The sequence below is a fragment of the Saccopteryx bilineata genome, chromosome X, assembly GCF_036850765.1.
Source record: "Saccopteryx bilineata isolate mSacBil1 chromosome X, mSacBil1_pri_phased_curated, whole genome shotgun sequence".
In the NCBI taxonomy this organism is placed as follows: domain Eukaryota; kingdom Metazoa; phylum Chordata; class Mammalia; order Chiroptera; family Emballonuridae; genus Saccopteryx; species Saccopteryx bilineata.
This window is the reverse complement of record NC_089502.1, coordinates 128,428,551-128,450,112: the sequence shown is the minus strand read 5'-3', so window position 1 is coordinate 128,450,112 and position 21,562 is coordinate 128,428,551. Positions and strand designations below refer to the sequence as shown.

The 21,562-nt window shown below is 43.9% G+C and overlaps 1 protein-coding gene across 2 annotated transcripts in view; it reads right to left on the bottom strand.

The window, feature by feature from the left end:
* APOO (apolipoprotein O) overlaps window positions 1-21,562 on the bottom strand; it is a 66,889-nt gene that overhangs the window by 29,465 nt on the left and 15,862 nt on the right. For both annotated transcript variants that reach the window (XM_066248987.1, XM_066248986.1), the window contains exons 2-5: window positions 10,632-10,739; window positions 8,905-9,024; window positions 5,610-5,664; window positions 871-966 (exon numbers count right to left, since the gene is read on the bottom strand). In XM_066248987.1, the coding sequence (XP_066105084.1) occupies window positions 871-966; window positions 5,610-5,664; window positions 8,905-9,024; window positions 10,632-10,739 (379 nt within the window). The remainder of the gene's footprint in view (window positions 1-870; window positions 967-5,609; window positions 5,665-8,904; window positions 9,025-10,631; window positions 10,740-21,562) is intronic.

The following is a 21,562-nucleotide window of genomic DNA, read 5'->3' as shown; positions in this document are numbered from 1 at the left end:
ATCTTAACAGTGAAATGTTTGAAAACAGTGTCTCAGGTGTGACAGACTTTGGTTAACAAAAGTTCACTCTTTCTGTACCAAAGAACAACAGTAATTTGATCCAGTAAATGTGCCTATAAAAGATAACTAATTTTGCCTGACCAGTGGTACTGCAGCAGATAGAGCAGGGGTCCCCAAATTTTTTACACAGGGGGCCAGTTCACTGTCCCTCAGACCGTTGGAGGGCCGCCACATACAGTGCTCCTCTCACTGACCACCAACGAAAGAGGTGCCCCTTCCGGAAGTGCGGCAGGGGTGGATAAATGGCCTCAGGGGGCCGCATGCGGCCTTGGGGATGCCTGAGATAGTGCGTCAACCTGGGACACTGAGGACCCAGGTTTGAAACCCCAAGGTTGCAGCTTGAGCACAAACTCATCCAGCTTGAGCACAGGGTTGCTGGCTTGAGTGTGGGATCATCAACATGATCCCATGGTTGCTGGCTTGAGCCCAAGGTTGTTGGTTTGAGCAAGGGGTCACTGGCTTGGCTGGAGCTCCTTGGTCAAGGCATGTAGGAGAAGCGATCAATGAACAACTAAAGTGATGCAACTATGAGTTGATGCTTCTCTCTCTCACATTCTCTTTAAAAAAAAAAAAAAAGTAATTTCTTTTTTTCAACCAAGGGTATACAATTTCTTTAAGTTTATTTTCTTTTAATTTCTATATATCCTTAAAATCAAATATACTGGTGAAAACAACCATATTAATTATATTTTGAGAAGGCTGTACTCAGAATCCAAGTCATTATTCTGAAAACTGAAAAATGAAAAGAACCAAATATACATCTTCTCTCTCCGTTATGCAGTTTTTAAAAACCCACAAAATGATACCTACCTCTAGCCAGAAGGAGTCCAACAATGCCAGCAAAACCAATAACACCAAGTCTTGGAAAAAATCCAGGGGGTGCATTTTGCAGATATTCATAGCTGTCTACAATAGAATCAGAGCAGGAAACAGTTCCATAAATTGCTCATTTAAAAAAGAAACAAAAAAACCCTAAATACATACTTATAGCATATACAGCATCAAATGCTTTTCAAATAATGTATTCTTGGCTTTCTGCTAATATGCTTCTTTTCAACACATTCTTTTTATGTGATCAACATGATTTACTATTCACATAGCAAGTATCCAATTTTCAAACACTTTTGGTCTGACAGCCTACTGACAGTACAGTAATGTTAGATTACCTTCCTATTCTTAACGGCTACAGGCCTAAATCAACTACTCACATGGGGAGAAATACAAATACAGGGATCCCCTGCTATCCAAAGTCTTGTTATTCAAACACAGAATACAGGCATACATTGGAGATGTCGAGGGGTCAGCTTCCGACCACCATAATAAAGGGAGTCACAGGAATTTTTTGGCTTACCAATGCATATAAAAGTAATGTTTATACTGAATTACAGTCTATTAAGTGGTCATAGCATTATGTCTAAAAGAACAATGCACATACCTTAATTAAAACATACTTTATTGATTAAAAAAATGCTATCAACTGAGCCTATTGAAAAAAAGTGGTGCCGATAAGCTTGCTCAATGTGGGGTTGCCACAAACCTTCAAATTATTAAAAAAAATAATAATAACGTGAAGTACAATACAATGAGGTATGCCTATAGATTTGGATAAACCTACCACTCTCTGAAGCTTTGCTGCCTGCTCTCTGAAACTCAGAGCAAAATATATTAGACTCGGGAGGGGGGGGGAGTATCCTTTGCCATCTGAACTCATTATTCAAACTCAAGAATAGAATACATTTGGATAATGAGCAAAACTTGTAGTGCAAGTATATGCGGGAAATAGTCACTGTTGATAGTGATAAAATAAATAAAAATAAAGGCAACATGGGAGCCTATCGGCCATGCCCGAACATGTCTTATACCTCATCAGCATGATGCCATGTTGCCTCTCCTCTCCTCTCCACTGAGCCAGTCCCACCAAATTACAGCCAGCTTAAGTCCTAATTCCTCAGAAAAACCTTTCCTATGCTTATCAGCCCACACCTCTCTTCCTCCTCTAAAGTCCCATCATATTTATTCTCCTGGGGAGGGGGGACTTAAAAAATATTTATTCTCCGTACCATAATTTGGTATCTACTCCTTATGTTTAATTAACCAGGGATGTATTTTATATCACCACAAGGAGAACATACATTCCTTAGTGGTGCATCACTTAGAATTCTATGTTACTTTCCTCAGTGGTAATAGTGGATGTTCATTCAACAGATACTTTATTAAAAATACTGCTAGGGACCCTGGCCGGTTGGCTCAGTGGTAGAGCGTTGGCCTGGCGTGCAGAGGTCCCGGGTTCGATTCCCGGCCAGGGCACACAGGAGAAGCGCCCATCTGCTTCTCCACCCCTCCTCCTCTCCTTCCTCTCTGTCTCTCTCTTCCCCTCCCACAGCGAGGCTCTATTGGAGGAAAGATGGCCCGGGCGCTGGGGATGGCTCCTTGGCCTCTGCCCCAGGCGCTAGAGTGGCTCTGGTCGCAGCAAAGCGATGCCCTGCAGGGGCAGAGCATCGCCCCCTGGTGGGCAGAGTGTCGCCCCCTGGTGGGCGTGCCGGATGGATCCCAGTTGGGCGCATGCGGGAGTCTGTCTGACTGTCTCTCCTCATTTCCAGCTTCAGAAAAATACAAAAAAAAAAAAAAAAAATACTGCTAGGAGCCATGGCCGGTTGGCTCAGTGACAGAGTGCTGACCCAGGGTGTGGGTGTCTGGGTTCGATTCCCAGTCAGGGCACACAGGAGAAGCGACCAACTGCTTCTCCATCACTCCCCTTTCTCTCTCTCTTCCCCTCCTCCCATAGCCATGGCTCGACTGGCTCAAGTGAGTTGGCCCCAGGCTCTGAGGATGGCTCCATGGCCTCACCTCAGGTGCTAAAATAAAAATAAAAATAAAAGGCTCCGGTTGCAACAGAGCTAGGGGCCCAGATGGGCAGAGCATTGCTCCCTAGTGGGCTTGCCAGGTGGATCCCAGTTGGGGCGCATGTGGGAGTCTGTCTCTCTGCTCTCACTAAAAAAATTTTTAAAAATACTGCTAGGAGTTGATAAATATTGACTGAATTAACAAATTGCTTTTAGCTCCATCATGACTTAAAAAGCTTTCCCATTTCTTTCTCAGCCTCATCTTGAGCACTCCCCACCTGCTTCCAGTTCCTGGCACAGGAACCCTGACTCACCCACCCAAGCCTCGATCGGCCTGTGCACTCTGCAGGCAATGCCACCCAGGTCTTACCCTGTCTCGGTGTGGCTGCCTCTGTGTCTTCAAGATTTATCTCAGACATCCTTCCCATCTCTCCATGTCTAGTCAGTTGGTCTCCTTCCTCTGTACCTTCGATAGTGGTCTGTGACCATCTCCGTGTTGGCGCTAACATTGACTAATTTATTATATGCAGCTCTGGCTGTGACCACTGTCTTAATCAGCCTGGATCTTCAATGCTTGCCATTATGATGACTTATGCAGAACTGAACTAATTGGAATGCTCAGGAATTCTCTCCCCCAGATAGTACCAGACACATGCCAGTATCCCTTTTCCTGGGTTCTTTGGGAAAATGCACTGACATTTTAAACACTACTAGAGGGCTTGTGCTGTTGGTACTAACTCCGGCCTGGCCTTTGAGTTCCTTTGCCTTTAACCTAGTTTTATGCTTCCATCTACCTGCCTTGGTCATTCCAGACAATTTTCTACTTGCATTTGTTTCTGCCTACCAACACGGTGTTTCTGATTCTAGGCATGCACACGAAGCAGTTGATAAAAGGACGACCAGGTGGCCTTGGTGAGCTGAACCGGAGGGGGCGAATCACAAAGCAATGGAAAAGAAGCTTCTGGTAACACAACGTGGCTGTGACTGCTGGGAAATGGACCGACTGCATTGGGAGACAACACGACTCATAATGGAACAATTTTTACGAAGGGCCTTGCCCCGGGTTAGCAGTCCAAGAGAAGCAACAAGGACATGCCACAGAGAATGCCCACTGCTGTGAATCCACGGGAAGTAACAGAGGATGATGAAGAGACCGCCTCAGTCCGCACGGACAAATTAAGAAAAAGATCAGGAACTCTTCAGTTCCTTCATGTGAAAAAAAACAAAGGTAATAAAAGTACCTAAGTGTTAGGGTTGTTCTGAGGATTATATACAAATTAATATTTTTAAAGTACTTAGACTAGTTCCTGACACCTTAATAAGCACTAAATTTGTGTTTATGAACTTAATAAAAATAAGATGTTACTTATTAACATACATGAATAATTTAAAAAACCAGTAGGCTATTTTTGTGTGTGTGTGTGTGTGGCAGAGACAGAGAGAGTCAGATAGGGACGGACAGACAGGAAGGGAGAGAGATGAGAAGCATCAATTCTTCGTTGCAGTACCTTCGTTGTTCATTGATTGCTTTCTCATATGTGCCTTGACTGGGGGGTGACAGCAGAGCAAGTGACCCCTGCTCAAGCCAGCAACCTTGGGTCCAAGCTGGTGAGCCTTGCTCAAACCAGATGAGCCTGCGCTCAAGCTGGCGACCTCGGGGTCTCGAACCTGGGCCCTCCGTATCCCAGTCCGACACTCTATCCACTGCACCTCCGCCTGGTCAGGTCGGTGGGCTATTAATATATCTGTCTTCAAATAAAAAAATATGTTTATCTGGCAGTTTCCGGACCATCAGCACATCAACACTCTATGATGATCTTCGCAAAGAAACAAACTGCACTCATTGTGTTTTATTCTGTCATGGAAACAAACACTTGCAGAAATAAGTTTGATTTGTTAAGATGCCCGATACAAGGAATGAAATACGTTCCAGTTCCTAACAGAGGTTAGTCAAAACATAGACTATGAACCCAGTTCAGGAGTGTATGTGCTAAGTGATTGTGAAAAACAATCAATGACAATGAAACCGATGAAGGAGTGCTTTCTCTCTCTCTTGGGCATGCCCAAACCTTTCCCCCCACACAGCTCTCTTCTTTCCCCGGGGCCTTCTCTCTGCCTTTCTTCTACCTGAACTCCAAGGGCCCTTCCTTTGCTTCTGTAAACTTGCTTCCTGAATCCATGTAGCCCTTTCCTACCTGTGGCTTTCTAAATAAACTTTCTCTTATAATTTGAAAAAATTAAAATGAAAACCAATGACTAATGTAAAAGCACTACTAATTATGCCATAGGCCTTTCCCTCTCCTAGGCAGTTCCATCCTGCCTTTAAACTTCTGTAAAAAGTATTCAAAACTGTGCAAAAGAGTGCTCCTTATTCTGAAAACCTACTGCTGAGTTAGTGTGGGTTCCCGTGAGTTAGGATATTGCACCTGGAATAGATTTAAAGAACAAAATCCAGTATATCTGCATTAGGATTGCCCAACAATCCTAACGAGCTTGCAGAGACTTACCTGAGTGTTGGAGAACACTAATCCCCTGAAATCTGATGGAAACAATAAATCATCTTTCCAGAAATATCTACATAGCTCTAAAACTCTGCATATAGTTTTAAGGAATTCACAGATCTCCTGGACCCCATCTGTAGAACCCCAGCTAAAGAGTCCAGTTTTGGTGAAGAAACTGACTATACTTCATTAAAAATCAACTTACCTAATCCCCACTGAACCAAATTTTGCATCTTGGGCTCAGTTTGGGAATACATTTCCTAAAAAGGCGAAAAGAAAATGAATGAGTAGAATTTGCATATTAGAAAGTAATGATAAATATATTTGTCTTTACTGAATAAATTACTATGTTACCAACTTTTTGAACAAAGATATACTATCTGGGCTGCTCGTGTTCTTTATTTTCTTTCATAATTTCCCCTTCACCACAAATTGCTCAGCAGAGCAGCTTATGACTGCCACAGGAAGCAAAGATTTCAACAACCCAGCCTTTCATCTCTATTAAAACGGAAGAGAGGGGACTAAAATCCATCCCCTCGATAATTAAAGCAGCAATCCTTTTCCTCTGAGATTAAATCTGTCTTTCATATTAAGTCTAATTCTTGATTTGCCATGATTTTAGAGCCTAGATCTAAAAAACTGCCCATTTGAAACAGGAATGACTAAGTTTAACGGGACAGAGAAGTGCTCATCTTCTTTAGCTATTAGAGAACTGCAAATCAAAACTGCAATGAGATACCACCTCACACCTGTTAGATTAGCTATTATCAACAAGACAGGTAATAGCAAATGTTGGAGAGGCTGTGGAGAAAAAGGAACCCTCATACACTGTTGGTGGGAATGTAAAGTAGTACAACCATTATGGAAGAAAGTATGGTGGTTCCTCAAAAAACTGAAAATAGAACTACCTTATGACCCAGCAATCCCTCTACTGGGTATATCCCCAAAACCCAGAAACATTGATACGTAAAGACACATGCAGCCCCATGTTCATTGCAGCATTGTTCACAGTGGCCAGGACATGGAAACAACCAAAAAGCCCGTCAATAGATGACTGGATAAAGAAGATGTGGCATATATACACTATGGAATACTACTCAGCCATAAGAAATGATGACATCGAATCATTTACAGCAAAATGGTGGGATCTTGATAACATGATACGAAGTGAAATAAGTAAATCAGAAAAAACCAGGAACTGCATTATTCCATACGTAGGTGGGACATAAAAGTGAAACTAAGATACATTGATAAGAGTGTGGTGGTTACGGGGGGAGGGGGGAAAGGGAGAGGGAAAGGGGGAGGGGGAGGGGCACAAACAAAACTAGATAGAAGGTGACAGAGGACAATCTGATTTTGGGTGATGGGTATGCAACATAATTGAACGACAAGATAACCTGGATTTGTTATCTTTGAATATATGTATCCTGATTTATTGATGTCGCCCCATTAAAAAAATAAAATTATTTAAAAAAAAAAAGAGAAGTCTAAGTTCGGAAAGACACCCTAGTCCTAAAGCAAATGAAGTGTTAACGTTCTCCTAACAACAATAGTAAAAAGGCTTTGTACATGAACATCAGATGATCCTAAAAAACAAGGGACTAGCCAGAAGGTACCCATGTTCAAGAAGTCTACAGTGAAGATAGGAAAAGAGAGGTGAGGGCATCAGAACCAGATGCCACTTGGAAAAGGATTTGCTTCATATAATTTAGTTCAAGTCAGAACAAGTTATCTAATACTGTAAAATGGGCTTAAACAATAAATGCTAAACTTGAAAAGGGACATAAAAAACATTTTAAAAAACTGAATATCACTTCATTAAAATTCGTAATTCATTTTTACTGCCTATAAAAAAATAAAAGTTATGGATTGATGTTGAGAGTGACCGCCCACTTCTTTTGTTGGCCTGAAAAAAGGAGCCAAGAATTAAAAATATTTCTATTCATGATGACTTTATTCTATAGGAAAATAAAACCATTATAATGGCAAAAAATTTTATTTAGAAGTAGTGCAAATAAACATGTTGATTCTATCATTTAGAGATGTATTTTGCTGCACTGAGTAACATGCACAGACAAAAAAGTAAAAAACAAAAAGCAGCCTTAGGTTGAAAGCTAAAGAGACAAAGCACTTTCATAACAAAGAGAGAGAGAGAGAGAGAGAGGATAACAGTAGTCATGCCTACATGATACAAAAATATTTGCACTAATTTGCTGACCTTATCTTAACCACTAGCAGATGGTTTAAAAATCTTCTGGAACAAAAGAATAAAGTCTAAGTGTTTTATAACACATTATAGTCTTCAGGTATTTCATAACTCAATAATACGGTTATGAACCTTAAGTATAATGGCCTAACTTATACTGTTGATAGAGTCTATGCTTACTATTTTCTTTTTAAATCGGTTCAGCACTGATAGACAGTAGAAATTTAAATTTTTTAAGTAAGTTTTAGATGAAAATTGAGTTTGTAAGTCAAAAGCAAAGTAAATCTAAAAAGAAAAAAAAAAGCAAAGTAAATCTAGACCATGTCACATATATCTACATGCTTTTCACTATTTTTCATCAATTTGCAAAATCAAGATCAAGAACAGCAAATATATGCATTAAAGCCCACAAAAGCATTTTGTAGATTGTTAACTTCGGTTTTAGATGTTAAAAATCAATCACAGAAATGCCTTCAAGAACATAATAACAAATGCCTGATCTAAAACATGAGCAGTGACAGAAGCCAATCTGTGCAGGGAGTTCTTGGATTATTGGGGCAAGTAGTTCAGTATTCAAATACATAATGCCAACCTTTTTTAGTTGTTTACCCTCCTATTATAGCATTCAGAACACTCTGTAACCATTACTGTTTAAAGTGGTACTAATTTGTAAAATGGGGGGGGGGAAGGGTGGAACTTCCCAATTTTGACATAAATGGTTACACTGTATCCTTTTCCTTCTTCTAGAGCAGTGTTTTTCAACCACCGGTCCATGGACTGGTCCCCCAGAAATTTCATGCTGGTCCACAAAAGAGTTAAAGAGGTAACCAATCACCCTGACGCTGTATGAAGTTCATAGTCCCAATGACCTTAGTTAGTCTAATTTTCCTTAGCAGTCCCCAAAATAATTCTATTTCACTGGTCCCCCAGTGTAAGAAGGTTGAAAACCACTGTTCTAGAGTTTCAGCTCCATGTCCTCTCCTGGTAGGCACTAGTGTCTTCATTGCTGTGACCAAGAAGCAAGAAGTTACTTACCAGCCCACCATTCTCTAGTCATGGTGCTATACCTACCCGGGAGGAGGGAAATTCTCCGGGTAGCTATGGTAACAGCTACCCCCAGGAAGCTAGGGCTCTCTGCTTCCTCCCCCCAGATGGCACTGATGAACATTTGGAAGGTGGGCACTCTTACGCTGGGACCCTTTATCACGCCTTTTTCGAAAAACGTGCACTGACAGACTTTTCAGTACTGACTGTCAACAGAAATGCGTTCACTCCATTCTCCGAAGAGCTGTACCTGACACCAGCTTGTATATGGCTCACAATACTGTCGGAGATGTGAGATGCTTTCTTCTAGTTGAGTCCTTGGCTCCTCCACATATTTAGATTGACCCTCAGGAACGGAGTAGAGTGACAGCTTCATGCATTAAGAAACAAAACAAAAAGAAATACAAATGTCTAAATATCATAGCAAAGAGGGCACAATCCCTCATTAAATTGGTAAGCATCATATTTCTAACAATCCACGAAGTGCAGGGACTCTAAGGGCCCCATGCACCCTACACCCTGCCTCGGAGAATCCCGCACCTTACTCATTTCCTTACGCAACAAGGTCAAGGCCGAGAGGGGTGGGCTAAGGTGTTCTCCTGTCCCGCCCTGGGCCTGCTGGGAGCAGACAAGGCAGCCCCCCCTGTATCTGACATGCGGTCTTCCACCTCCAAATTAGTTTGGAAAAGGGATTTTACTCTAAAGGGCGAGTTGGAGGAGGGGGGGAAAACCCAACAAGCTGAAGAGTAACTGAAGAGCATGGTATTTAGTTCAAATGAGCAGGCCGGTGCTAATCGGAGCAGGACAGCAGGCCTGTCCCTCCCGGGGAGGAAACTCTGCACAATCACCACTGGCTGCCTTCTTCGCCCTCAAAAATGTCACAAAAATGTTCCAAAGCCTGAGAAAAAGAGAGTAAAGGGCAAAAGATAAGCTAACTTGTTTTGTGTAAACACCGTTCAAGTCACCCTGCTCATGACTGAAGGTAGATCTTTGTCACTTTGCCCACAGTCAACAGAAACCAAATCTCCAAAATAACCAGTGGCAAGTCCAGACAAAAAAGGAATGGAAACAATGGAGAGAAGAGCTCTTGTATTATTTCTTTAGTATCCATTAAGCGTCTACTTTTGAGCCTCTAAGCCAGCCAAGAAGCAGAATGAGGCCAGGTCTTTAACTTCTCAGAGAAGAAAAAAAAAACGCAAATGTGTTTGTTCTTGGCTTGATAAGCAGCCCAGAATCCAGAATCGGGCAGATCACTTAGAAGCGAACTGTGCTTAAAATCTACTGGGACATAGCAGATTCCCCACCAAAAATCTAGGAACTATTATGCCCTAAGCTAAGTACCATTAATTAAAGTTTATCTGTTGAAAAAGCCAGTTCAGTAGTTTCCCACAAAGAAAAAGAAACTATTAAAAAAGAGAGACAGAGAAATAAAGTAAAAGGAAATATATTTCCTCCTATTCAATAGGGCCTGGCTGGTTGGCTCCGTGGTAGAACATCGGCTTGGCGTGTGGATTTCCTGGGACTGATTTCCAGTCAGGGCACACAGGAGAAGCAACAATCTGCTTCTCCATCCCTCTCCCTCTGCATTCTTTCTCTCTTTCTCTCTCTCTCTCTCTCTCTCTCTCTCTCTCTCTCTGTCTATCCCCCTCCTGCAGCCATGGCTCAATTGGTTCCAACACATCAGCCCCAGGTACTGAAGATGGCTCCGTGAAGCCTCCATCTCAGGCACTAAAAGTAGCTTGGTTGTGAGCATGGCCCCAGATAGGTAGAGCATCAGCCCCAGAAGGGGGTTGCCGGGTGGATCCTGGTCGGGGTACATCCTGGTCTGTTTCTCTAACTCCCCTCCTCTCGCTTGGAAAAAAGTAAATAAATAAATACCCTCTAAAATGTCATATCTTCCAGATGCACAATTTGTATACTTCCTAGAGTAAGTAAATCAGATGTTCAAAATACATCACAACGTGAACAGCATGTTACCTCATTAACCTTCACGGAAGTTTTGTGAGGTGAGTCCTTTTTCTGTGAGGCATAGACTTTGAAGGTGAGCAGACTCAGGCTGGCTGGCCCCACGGACCTCTGAATTACCTGAAACACAGAAGCAACCTTAAGCCTTTTCTCAATGCTACCACCACCCAACTAGACAACCTAATCACAAACTCTGAGGTCATAGCCTGACCAGGCGGTGGCGCAGTGGATACAGCATTGGACTAGGACGTGAAGGACCCAGGTTCAAAACCCCAAGGTTGCCAGCTTGAGCGCGGGCACATCTGGTTTGAGCAAGGCTCACCAGCTTGAGCCCAAGGTCACTGACTTGAGCAAGGGGCCACTCGGTCTGCTGTAGCCCCCTGGTCAAGGCACATATGAGAAAGTAATCAGTGAACAACTAAGGAGACTAAGGAGCCACAATGAAGAAATGATGCTTCTCATCTCTCTCCCTTCCTGTCTGTCCCTATCAGAGTCTCTCTCTCTCTCTCTCTCTCTCTCTCTGTCACAAAAAAACACACACAAAAAAAAAACAACTCCAAAACTCTGAGGTCATCTTTCACTGCTCCCCTCATTTTATTGGTCATTAAGCCCCCTTAATTCTGCCTAGTAAGTGAACTTCATTCACTCTCCTGCCCCGTCCCGGAACAGTCTTTCCTGGGCCCCTCCTGGCTTCCCCAGACAGTTTCAGCAGCATTCTAACTGCTCACCTGGGCACTGATGACTCAAACCGCCACACCGTGAAAGGATGATCTTTGTAAATAAGCCTGATGGATTATCTTCTATTTGAGATCCTTCAGAACTCATTACCTAAAACCTTATGTAGGCCAAACAAGGCCCATTATAATCTCACCCCAACCGCCTTCTCTAACCTCGTCGGCCATCCTGCCTTCTCCCACAAAACTTGGACTCCCTAAATTTCTCCCATGCTGTTTCCCAGCTTCATGAGTTCGCACATGCCGATTCCTCTGTCTTTCTGTACAACTGCCTAAGCGCAAGGTGATTCATTGCTTTTCTTATTTGACCATTTATTTATGTCTATCAAGTTCTCCCTACTAAATTGGAAGCCCTTTCAGGATAGGGCCGTGTCTTACTTTGTATTCCTAGTGCCCGTGACTGCTTAGCACATAAGAAATGTCGAGGAACTGTTTACTGCCTGCCTAAACAGACAGAAGAGAGGTGAAAACTGAATCAGTGGTTGACTTATTCTAAGTACTTAGGCATGAGTTAGCATCTATCTCGGAAATGATATCGCTGAGATTTTCAGGGCCCGTAATGTGGAAGACGAGACTACTCTGTAATACTCGCAAAACACAGATAAAACATAACAAACATGTCTGTTGCAAAGTATGGCTGGAGTCACACACACAAAAGGAAATTCCCATATTTCTGAAGCAAATAAAGAGCTATAAGTTATTTTTTAAATGGTTATTACTCTAACTGGTTTAAAAATAATTAACTAAAACTATTAAGTGTTCATCTTGAAAGGTCTTCGTTTCAAGGAAATACTGCTCCAAGTTTCTTTTGCTTCCAAGGTAAAGGTTAGCCAGCTCCTGCTGACACAGTCGGTGCGGTCCCTCTGCGCCACCGGAGAGGGCCTGTTAGGCTGCTGGTATCTGGAGCTGAACTCAGTGCTCTTTGCCCTCCAGGTCTGCCCACGACCTACTAACAACGCTGCTTGAACTGGGGACTTTCCACTGAGCCAGCTGGCCCCGCCCTGGACTTTGTTTGATTCCCTTGGCAGGGGCAACAGCTGGTGCCCCGCCCGTTTCTCACTCCCCATCTAGCACCGGAGCCCCCAAGCATTTTAGGTTCTCATGGTCCCCTGTCTTCATCCTCATTTGATATAATGTCTTCTGTTGACCTTCTTAAGTCTCCATTCCTGCTTTTGATTTTTAATTCTATCTACTTTTCACTTATTCCATTTTTCATCTCATGGCCTTCTATCATTTTAATTTAGGTTTCCACTTTTTATGTTCTTCGTGATTATTCTCCCATTCACCTTTGATTTTCAATATCAACTTCTTTACTTTTTTTTCCAAAATAAAAAAAGCTGTGGTGTTTCAACATGTTTACTTTTGAAATTTAACATTTTATTGGACTCTTGATTAATTTCTATTTTATTTTTCCCTCTTTTACACGTTTGCCATTTTAATATGATGCTAAGCCTGCCCCTTTATTTCCCAAGTTGTTTTCTCCTTCCCCTTTTCCTGTCAGCCTAGCCCGCAAGCCCACCCTCACTCCTACTGCACAGCAGGAACTGTGGCCACAGGTCAGGGGCACACAGCAAAGCCCCCTCCTGCGTCACCCTTTCGGTTTCCTGCAGGCCGTCAACAAAACAACTGGAAAATAAACTTCATCCCATGAGTCTTGGGAGATTCACAGATTAACATTCCCTAGGGCAGAGAGCACATGATTTGTTAGGTACCTCAGGGTTTCTCAGCCTCGCACTGGTGACCTTTGGGGCTGGGTCATTCTTTGTCCCCAGGCTGTCCTGTGCACTGTAGGCTCACCAGCATCCCTGGCCTCTACCCACTAGGGGTCAGGAGCAACCCTTCTCAGTCATGAGTCAAAAATGTCTCCACACACTGCCCAAAGTCTGGGGGGGGGGCATCTCCCACCCCACATTGAGAAGCACTGATTTATTTTAATATTATTTGTCGACATCTCTCACCATCCAGACTTTAAGAAACCGTGTCTAGTTTAAACTCTATGGCCTCAAACCTAATTCATAGTAATAGAAATCAGAACAGTAATGCCTGGGGGCCAAGTGTGGAAGGCGGGTGGACTCACTGAGAAGGGGCACAAGGAACCTTTCTGGGCTGATAGTGATAGGGGAACTCAAGACTTAGAAACTTAGCTTTAGTAATAGTAGCTTTTAGTTATAATCAATAGGACTAATGACTAATACAAGTAAAAAGCTTTCTTCTAGGAGCTGGATACATGAGTGGGCCTAAGTGATACCATGAGGCTGTAAGCAATCCACCTCTGTGCCCAGGCCCAGGAGCTCCGCAAACACAATGGCACCCATGCCCCAGTGCTGCAAGGATGAAGAGGACACAGAAAAAGACGTGCTGGTCAGCAGATGAAGAAATGCTACAAGAATCCCTGCACTGCAACTTTTATCTAATTAATTTCTCCCTGAGTTCTAAACCCCTTACCTGCCCTTTGCTTCCCCTTATAAAAAAGATTGCTTAAGACGGGTTTTGGGTATAGAACCCCCATCTTCTCAGATTGCCGGCCATCTGAATAAAGCACCAATTAATATTCAATCCTTGTCTCTAGTGATTTGGCTGAGTGGTTACAGGCAGCACGAACATGGATATTTTTTCTACTTTCAATAGAAATGATCTATATTTTGACTGGGGTGTGGTTACAAAAGGTATATACAGAAGTTCTCAAAACTCAAATTGCTGTAAGATCTGTACATCTCACTGTTTGTAGGCTATATTTCAACAAGAATCTATGCACACCTAAACTGTGCCAAATCCACGCCAAAATATCTACGAGTGGCAACTGCAGGCCCATGGTCATCCACAGGGAGGAGCCAGCCACGCACCCGACTGTGGTAAGAAACAAGGGGTAGTGATCATGTGATGGAAAACCACAGGACGAGCCTGGGTACAAGACCCACAGCTACACAAGCCCAATGCTGATGTACCGCTCAATGTCTTGGGTCATTCATTTTCCTTTCTGGCAACAACCAGGGCTCTTCTTGGTGAGAGACGGCTCTATTCTGCCTAGGCCAGACCAGGTATTATCACAAATGAGAACTGTGGACACCAGATCCCTGTCAAGTGGCTATCATAATTTGGTAGAGTTCATGTTGACTATTCACATTAACCCATTCAATATCAGAATTTAAAAAGGAAAAAGCTGTTAAATGTGCAGAGATCACTCCCAGGTAAGTGAGGGCAGAAGTACTTTCTTCAATCTTCTGTTTCCCCAGAGAAGTAAAAGAACACAAATCTGGAAGTTAAGTATTCTGAAGAAAGATTTAACCACCTTGACAGGTGCTGGTGCAGTGGATTGAGCATCAACCTGGGATGCTGAGACCCCCATTTGAAACCCCGAGGTCACCAACAAGGGTTTGGTCTCATTGGCTTGAGCGTGGGGTCACCAGCTTGAGTGCGGAATCATCGACACAATCACAAGGTCGCTGGCTTGAGCCCAAAGGTCGCTGGCTTGAATCCAAGGTCGCTGGCTTGAGCCCAAGGTCACTGGCTCACCTTGAGCACCCCTGGTCAAGGCACGTATGAGAAGCAATCAACAAAAAAACAACTAAAGTGAAGCAACTACGTGTTGATGCTTATCTCCCTCCTCCTCTCTCTCTCTCTCCCTTCCTATCTCTAGCTCTCTCTCAAAAACAAAAAAAATTAATCAACTTCCACGGTGTGCGTCATAATCACTAAATCTCTGACTTTATCACCTTTTGTCCCGTGGGTGCTCCTGTTGGATTGCGTTGTGAAACGCAAACATCAATGAGTCTCCATGAGACTCACTATAGCACAATCAGATTGAAAATGCCTCCTGGGAAGTGAGATCACCACTGGACCTTTTCTGATGAAGGCTGGAATCTCTAAAGTGAGCATACCCATGGCCTGACTGCTTACTGTCCCACGGGATGCTCCTTGAGAACCCTTTTTGCCAGGCTCACTCTCTACCCAAAGCAGATGACTTGGCTTAGACAGTGGGTACGTACATATGCACCTTCCAAGGGCTTGTAAGACATGCCTGACTTGGAATCAGGTGAGTCTGGCTTGCTAGATCCAAGTCAAGCCCCCTAGGTTCAGAGCTGCACCTTCAATGAGCACTAAGCTACAGCACCAGACGAACCAGATCCAAAGGCTACACTGCTTTGTATCTAGCCTCTCCTCTGCAGTGTACCGTTCAGTTACTAGCATTCAGCTGCTTGAAGGTCTCCAAGGAAGGACCCCAACAAATGGTTGGTTTGTTTCTGTGTTGGTTTTGAATATAGGTGTAAGAAACCCATAGTCAGCCCTGGCCGGTTGGCTCAGTGGTGGAGCGTCGGCCTGGCATGCAGAAGTCCCGGGTTCGATTCCCGGCCAGGGCACACAGGAGAAGCGCCCATCTGCTTCTCCACCTCTCCCCCCTCCTTCCTCTCTGTCTCTCTCTTCCCCTCCCGCAGCCAAGGCTCCATTGGAGCAAAGATGGCCCGGGTGCTGGGGGTGGCTCCTTGGCCTCTGCCCCAGGCGCTAGAGTGGCTCTGGTTGCAACAGAGCGACGCCCCGGAGGGGCAAAGCATTGCCCCCTGGTGGGCAGAGTGTCGCCCCCTGGTGGGCGTGCCGGGTGGATCCCGGTCGGGCGCATGCAGGAGTCTGTCTGACTGTCTCTCCCCGTTTCCAGCTTCAGAAAAATACAAAAATAAAAATAAAAATAAAAAAAGAAACCCATAGTCATAGGGAAAACTAAAATTTGGATCAAAGAAAGGTGAGTTGGTGACCCTTAGCTTTGCAAACCTCATGGCAAGTGTCACTAAGTTCCCTGGCTCATGTGGCTAAACTTTCTGTCTGATTCTATTCCCCATCCACCCCCTAAAAAAGATATATTCTCCACCTTAGATCTTTCAACTCTCTCTGTCTTTCAACTCTTGTTTTACATAGTCCACAGGGGGCTTAGCTGTAATGGAACCTGAGTACCAGGATTGGCAGTTGTCCTTGTTCGGGAATAAAAGGGCATTGCCCAGAATTGTGGCCCAGAACTAAGTCCAGGACCACTTTCTGATTGTGTCCCAGTAAAATGGTTTTTAAAGACAAAAGCTTCAAGCTAAAGAAGCTATCCTCAAGGATGTTTACTAGGGATGGGTCTCAAAGCCCTAACAACAGGCTTTCTTCTTCAACTTTATGGAGAACGTAGGATATCGCTCCCATTTCTTAAGAGTAACCCTTTATTCTCCCACAGTTACACATCTATTACCTTATTAGACCTTCCATTTAAAATATATACCAGTTCTACTAAAAAAGACAAGAACAGAAGCAAATAAAATATGTAACAGTTTTCTTTTCTATAAAACGTAAGCCTCGCTTTGCAGGCCTGTGTACCCAAGGTTTCGGAGTCACCTGGGGAGTTTTTTTAGAAGCAAAGATTCCCAAAGTATCTCAGCTGGTCAACCTAAAAGGGGCCCAAGAATCTAGTCCCCTGATCAGCCAAGTTTGGAAAATTTCTTTTTTCTTTTTTGAAAAGCAAACAAATTTCTATTGTCTAGAAATATGTATATATAAAAAATAAAAATCCCGGCAAAAGATGCTATTCTCTCATTCCCCCATCTTCTTCCTCTTCTTCAATACCCCTGATATAAAGGACATTGTTACACCTTAGTAAAACTTTGCCCACGTGTCCGGACAGTGCTCCATGTCTGTGTTCTTCTGTGTTTGCAAGCTCCATGTTCATATAGCCATCTGCAGATAGCAGGCGGCCTTTGTACTCCATTCCCCACTTGTGTTTCACCATTACTGGCTTTCCTGTTAACCCACTGAGGAAAGGTTTGGAACCAGGGGACAAACTCATTGTGAGGACTAGCAAATGCAGCAGGCTCCTCACCGCAGTCCCCGCTGCCCTTCTGGGAAATTTCTATTGCATAAGCAGATACCTGGGGAAGTTATTAAGCTTAATTTGTATAAACACCCAAACATACTTACTTTTAAAAACGTCTGACCCTGACCTGTGGTGGCACAGTGGATAAAGCATCGACCTGGAATTCTGAGGTCGCAGGTTCGAAACCCTGGGCTTGCCCGGTCAAGGCACATACAAGAAGCAACAACCACGAGTTGCTTCTCGCACCTTCTCCCCTTTCTCTTCCTTTCTTTTTCTCTCTCTAAAATCAATAAACAAACAAAAAGATTTAAAAAGAAAAATTTTTTGCCTGACCTGCGGTGACGCTGTGGATAAAGCATAAACCTGGAATGCTGAGGTTGCTGATTTGAAACCCTGGGCTTGCCTGGTCAAGGCACATTCGAGGAGCAACTACTACAAGTGGATGCTTCCCTTTCCTCCCCCCTGCCTCTCTCTCCTTCTCTCTCTCCTCTCACTAAAACCAATTAAACAATGAAAAAAAAAATAAAAACAACTAAAGAAGGAAATTAAAAATGTCCTAAATATAAAAAGAAAGTGGCCACCACTAGAGAAGACATGGGATTTATTTAACATTACAGAAAAATCTTACTCATCTTAAACAAAACACAACTAATACCCTCCACCCTTAATTCCCTTTCTAACTACCACCCTATCCTTCCATCTCCCTCCACTGGCAAGTTTCTTTTAAAAAATAGACTATGTGCCTAAACAGGCGGTGGCGCAGTGGATAGAGTGTCGGACGGGGATGCGGAGGACTCAGGTTCGAGACCCCAAGGTCGCCAGCTTGAGTGCGGGCTCATTCAGTTTGAGCAGGGCTCACCAGCTTGAGCCCAAGGTCACTGGCTTGAGCAAGGGGTCACTCTGTCTGCTGTAGCCCCCCAGTCAAGGCACGTATGAGAAAGCAATCAATGAACAACTAAGGAGCTGCAACGAAGAATTGATGTTTCTCATCTCTCTCCCTTCCTGTCTATCTGTCCCTATCTGTCCCTCTCTCTGATTCTCTCTGTCTCTGCCACAAAAAAAAAAGACTATGTGTATAAGGCAGAATAGTGAATACCGTTAGTAAGAATTCTGTTAGTAAGAAAGTGACTAGAAGGGCCATGAGGGTGTGGGTGAAAAGGCGGCACGTACTAAACCCGACAAGCTCAGGGGAGGCCTGCATGGTGGCCTCACAGACTCAGAGACCTGAAGTAACCACACAGGACGGTCTGCAATGACAGCTTCCTAACTGGAATGAGTCACGACAGGCAGTCCTGTCCTAGGGCAGCATCTTCCCCGACAGAGGTCAGTGTTGACCTTACCTGAGCGGTCTGCTGTCTCTGCATCCACCACAGCATGCCCTGGGAACGATCCCCTCTACCCAGACGCCTCGGGGACACTCTCCCACAAGAACCCGAGACCACAGACCCCCTCATTGCTAGCTTGTTCTCACATACCATCTCTATGTGCTGTTCACTGTTAACTATCCTATACCCACCTATATAAAAGGGGTGTCTATACATTGCGCTTTTTATCCAATCCCAGAGATTTCCCCGCTTTGCTTCTCCCGCCTCCCTAATCTGTCACCAGTGTGTTCCATGTCACCCCTTACCTCTCCCCCTTTGATTCTGATGTATACAGTAAGCAATAAAACTGGCACTTTCTGGAGCAACTTCTCACCCCACGGAGGTTTTACTTTCTGGCAACTGTCATGAGTTTGGCTCAAATAAACTCATAAAAGATCTCTACAGGTTTGGACGTTTCTTTTTGAAAATATTTCTTATTGATTTATTTAAGGTTTGGATGTTTCTTACGTTGACAAGGGCTTCCAGAATACTAGATGCACTAGTATGGCCAGTTGGTAAAAGTTCACTTGTGATCTGTGTGCTTTTCCGTATGTATATTTCAACACCAAGTTAGAAAAACAGACTGCTTGTTTCCTGTCCTTTAGTCCTCTTCTTTCACTACTCAGTGTACCCAGAACTCTCTTTCCGAGGCCTCCCAGTTACCCAACTCCAGTGGCCATCTGGCACCTTGGCTGCATCCTGAGGCTGGTGACCCTTCTACTACCTTCAAACCCTCTCTCCTCTGTTTCCAGGTTCCCCTCTAGCCCCATGCTACAAGCTCTGCAGGGGCTCCCGTTCTACTACCTTCAAACCCTCTCTCCTCTGTTTCCAGGTTCCCCTCTAGCCCCATGCTACAAGCTCTGCAGGGGCTCCCGTTCTACTACCTTCAAACCCTCTCTCCTCTGTTTCCAGGTTCCCCTCTAGCCCCATGCTACAAGCTCTGCAGGGGCTCCCGTTCTACTACCTTCAAACCCTCTCTCCTCTGTTTCCAGGTTCCCCTCTAGCCCCATGCTACAAGCTCTGCAGGGGGCTCCCGTTCTACTACCTTCAAACCCTCTCTCCTCTGTTTCCAGGTTCCCCTCTAGCCCCATGCTACAAGCTCTGCAGGGGGCTCTTTCGCTCTCCTTTTGGGCCTTCTCTTCCTCTGTCCATGTCTTCAAGGTTGATGAGTCCTACCCCTCTCCTGAAGCCCTCTCCCTTTCTCACTTCAGAGCAATTTCATTTAGATCTAGGTCTTTAACTCCAAACCTATGTCGCTGATGTCCAAATCAGTATTTCCGGCTGGGGCCTCTCCCAAAGCCTCAGGAGTGTATGTCTAACTCCCCACGGACATCTTCACCAGGTTTTTCAATTACTACTTCAGAATGAATTTTCTTTCTCCAAAATCTGTTCTTCTTTGAGATTCCTTATCTCATTTAAAGGCTCTGTAAGCCACACAGTCAAAGGACAACATCAAAGCAACTCTTTAATGAAATAATTAAAAGACTTCAAAAACAATAAGATTTGGTCGCTGCCTCCACAATCTAATAAAGTGGGTAAACAAACAATTACACCACCTATGATAAGTGCACTAACAGACAGGGGACACAAGTAACACAGAAAAAGGAATAATGTACCACAATTAGGAATTCTGGGAGACAAGTGCAGAGAAAAGGCACAATAAACAATCAGAAAGTTTATGTCTGCCTGCCTGCCACCCTCCCTCAGCCCTCCCCCTTTTTCTTTAGCAAAGTCACCCAACATTTGATTGATATTAAAACTCAGTGTTGTCGTACTGGTGGACGCGCAGTGGATAGAGCAACCACCTGGGCCACTGAGAACCCAGGTTCAAAACCCCAAGGTCACTGGCTTGAGCATGGGCTCCTCCGGCTTAAGCGCAGGCTCACCAGCTTGAGCACGGGGTCATCAGCTTGGACGTCAGATCATCGACATGATCCCATGGTCGCTGGCTTGAAGCCCAAGGTCGCTGGCTTGAAGCCCAAGGTCGCTGGTTTGGCTTGAGCACTCCAGTCAAGGCACGTATGAGAAGCAATCAATCAACAACTAAAAGTAACACAACTACAAGTTGATGCTTCTTATCTCTCTCCCTTCTCTCTCTCTCTCTCTCTCAAATAAATAACTAATAAAATTTAAAAGTCTATGAACAAGAAAGTGGTGGTTGGGGGGAAGAGAAGGAGGGGGTGGGGGCAGGGGAGGGACACAAAAAAAACCAGATAGAAGGTGACGGAAGACAATTTAACTTTGGGTGATGGGTATGCAACATAATCAAATGTCAAAATAACCTGGAGATGTTTTCTCTGAACATATGTACCCTGATTGATAAATGTCACCCCATTAAAATTAATTTTAAAAAGTCCATGAAAACTGACAATACATTTGAGGTTATTCTTGTTCTAAAAAATGAACATAAAACAAAACAAAACTATGTGAAAGAATCTAGGGTAAAACAAAATGATTTCAACAATCAACAAATCAGGCTACACTGCTGTCCCTAGTAATGTGTTGTAATACTAAATGAGTCCATATTATTTTTTTTTAATTTTTCCATTGATTTGAGGAAGAGGAAGAGAGAGAGAGAAAGAGAAAGAGGCATGAACTCATTGTTCCACTTAGTTGTTCTATTTAATTGTGCACTTACTGCTTGCTTCTCATATGTGCCCTGACCCGGGATCAAACCAGCGATTTCGGCAAACTGGGACAATGCTCTCTCCACTGAGCCACCTGGCCAGGGCAAAACGAGTCCATATTCTTTTTTTTTTTTTTAATCTTATTTATTTATTTTTTACAGAGATAGTGAGTCAAAGAGAGGGATAGACAGGGACAGATAGACAGGAACAGAGAGAGATGAGAAGCATCATTAGTTTTTTGTTGCGCGTTGCAACACCTTAGTTGTTCATTGATTGCTTTCTCATATGTGCCTTGACCGTGGGCCTTCAGCAGACCAAGTAACCCCTTGCTGGGGCCAGTGACCTTGGGTTCAAGCTGGTGGGCTTTTGCTCAAACCAG